The sequence below is a fragment of the Triticum aestivum genome, chromosome 5D (genome assembly GCF_018294505.1).
Source record: "Triticum aestivum cultivar Chinese Spring chromosome 5D, IWGSC CS RefSeq v2.1, whole genome shotgun sequence".
Lineage (NCBI taxonomy): Eukaryota > Viridiplantae > Streptophyta > Magnoliopsida > Poales > Poaceae > Triticum > Triticum aestivum.
In genome coordinates this window covers 333,753,519-333,755,752 of record NC_057808.1, presented here as the reverse complement: position 1 = coordinate 333,755,752, position 2,234 = coordinate 333,753,519, and the positions used below count along the sequence as shown (strand labels likewise).

At 52.7% G+C, this 2,234-nt stretch overlaps 1 protein-coding gene across 1 annotated transcript; it reads right to left on the bottom strand.

The window, feature by feature from the left end:
• Window positions 1-337: 337 nt before the first annotated feature.
• Window positions 338-1,774, bottom strand: LOC123124815 (putative leucine-rich repeat receptor-like protein kinase At2g19210). The gene is made up of 3 exons (XM_044545369.1): window positions 1,614-1,774; window positions 997-1,543; window positions 338-929 (listed from the first exon to the last, which is right to left on the bottom strand). The coding sequence occupies exons 1-3, from the start codon at window positions 1,747-1,749 to the stop codon at window positions 902-904; spliced, it is 711 nt and encodes a 236-aa protein (XP_044401304.1). The 5' UTR covers window positions 1,750-1,774; the 3' UTR covers window positions 338-901.
• Between the last annotated feature and the right edge of the window lie 460 nt (window positions 1,775-2,234).

Sequence of the window (2,234 nt, the reverse complement as noted above, 5' to 3'; positions counted from 1 at the left end):
TTGACCAAGTGAACCTGCGCCCATGCATGTATAGTTCCTTGAGCTCGTGATCATCAACAAAGTTTTGGAACTTGGTCATCATAGTTCTATTGATAAGTCACTGAGAAATTGTGTTTTTAGCTCATCACCCTGGGGGCATACACCACAGAGATCCACCACTCGGTTCCATCAAGCTGCCGTACTTTGCCGGTTAGGAAGTTAACATCGTACTGCAGGTGATCAACCGTCACGCATGTCGAGTCCCAAGCAAGGAAAATACCACCACGCGTCTCAATCGCAGGCAAGTAAGCAAAACCATCAAAAGATGGTCCAAGACATTGCATTACTATAAACTGATCCACGGTCTCCAACTTGGTCTCCTGTAGACACACCATATTGACTCTCAACGAAGCAAAGAACTCCCTAACTACTTTCCTCTTGGCTGGGTTGTTTAAGCCTCTCATGTTCCAGCATACAATTTGTGGGTTGTGAGCCATGAAGAAAACAGTCAACCCCAGCACCAACGGGCGCGCTCAGAGCACACCAACCGCAACTTCAGAACCACCGGTGAGGTCGATATTGTTGGGGACGCACTTGCCGAAGAGCGCGGCAATGACCCTCACGTGCTGTTCGCGGAGTGGTGAGTCGAACAAATCCTGAAGCTCCTTAACTGCCTCGTCATCAACCACCATGTCTTCAGGGACGAGGCCGAGTGCTCGCAGCAAGACGTTTTCCACCTTGCTGGACTTGGATGCGCCTGGCCCAGCAGCTCTCTTGGTGGATCGCGTGGTGCGCTTGGGGTTGAATGGCTCTGCATCCGGACGAAGCGCGGAAACTTCGTGGAGCAGGGGTGGGGCGAGCTTCTTGATGATGCTAGAGCAGAATCTTTTTAGGCGTGCATATGCGATCGCTTCTTGCGGGGTCATGCCATCTGTCGTTTCCGTCTCCGGCTGGAGCAAATATTTTGTTATGGAAAGAGTAGTCTATGCTCTGAAGAAGCTTTACATGAATGCTCACCTAATCAACTCTGTGGCGCCGGAGTTGCGCCTGCCGATGAGGACCAGCCCCTGTGTCCAGTTCACCAGCGGATACATCGTGTTCACCAGCGACGAGATGAAGGGCGTCCCGGAGTTGGTGTTCACCAGGCAGACATGCGCCGCGTCGACCGGGATGACGGCGATGACCTCGGCGGTGTGCACTGCGTCAGGCCTGGAGATGTTGACCGTCTTCCAGAAGTTGACGCCGAGGTAGAGGTCCAAGGCGGGGGGCTTGTTGAGCTCGTCGTAGTTGCCGTACATGAAGGTGGCCCGGACAAGGTACTTGGACGTCCCGGCCTCGAAGGACGGGAGGGTGTAGCAGCCCCGCCGCCCCGGCGGGCCGGGGAAGCTGCGGACAGTGAGGAGCTGCCGGTGCCGTCTGAGGAGCGCCTGGTCGTTGTACTGTGCCGAGACGTTGTAGTTCTGGCCGGTGTCGGTGAAGCCGGCGTCCGAGCTGTAGGGCAGCTTGGTGGCGTCGTCCACGTAGCCGCTGTGCTCCGAGAGGCCGCAGTCGACGCTGACGAAACCTGCACGCATGCCCAAACCACACGCATGATGCATGTGTACGTACGAGAGATCTTAAAACTTGATTGGTACCCGTGGTGTCGGGTGCTCTCTGGGCGCCGGCATGAAGCACGCCGCCGGCGAGACAGAGCAGGAGCAACCACGACGACGGGGCCGCCATTGCTCCCCGCGTTGACCACTCCAGCCCACAACCACAGCGTGCGGACATGCCACATCGTGTCCATTCAGCGCTTAAAGAGCCACGCTACCATGCTCACCAATGAACGAATTGATTATTAAGGCCTAATTATTCACCAGGTATCCAGTATCCGGCTTGCACGTGGCTAGACCTCCACGGAAAGTCAACTTTGCGCAAGAACAGGACAGGCAAGCAAATTGGTCCGTGATTAGCTGACAACACAAAGCAGAGAAAACCTTATAAAGTACTCTCTGTTTTTTATTTACTCCGCATATTAGAGTTGACTGAAGTCAAACTTTGTAAGTTTGATCAAATTTATCTCTACCTTTTTTTGCCATCATAGTAAGCTTTATTAAACTCAAACAACGATTACATCGTTCGCTAATCCTCCTAATAAGAAATTTATCTCTATCTAATAATAATAAAGTATGTAGGGTTTCTACCCGTCCGTCGCATCATTTTGCGAAAAAGCCCCTGCATTTTCATGAAATCAACCCGTAGTTCGGATTTAAGTC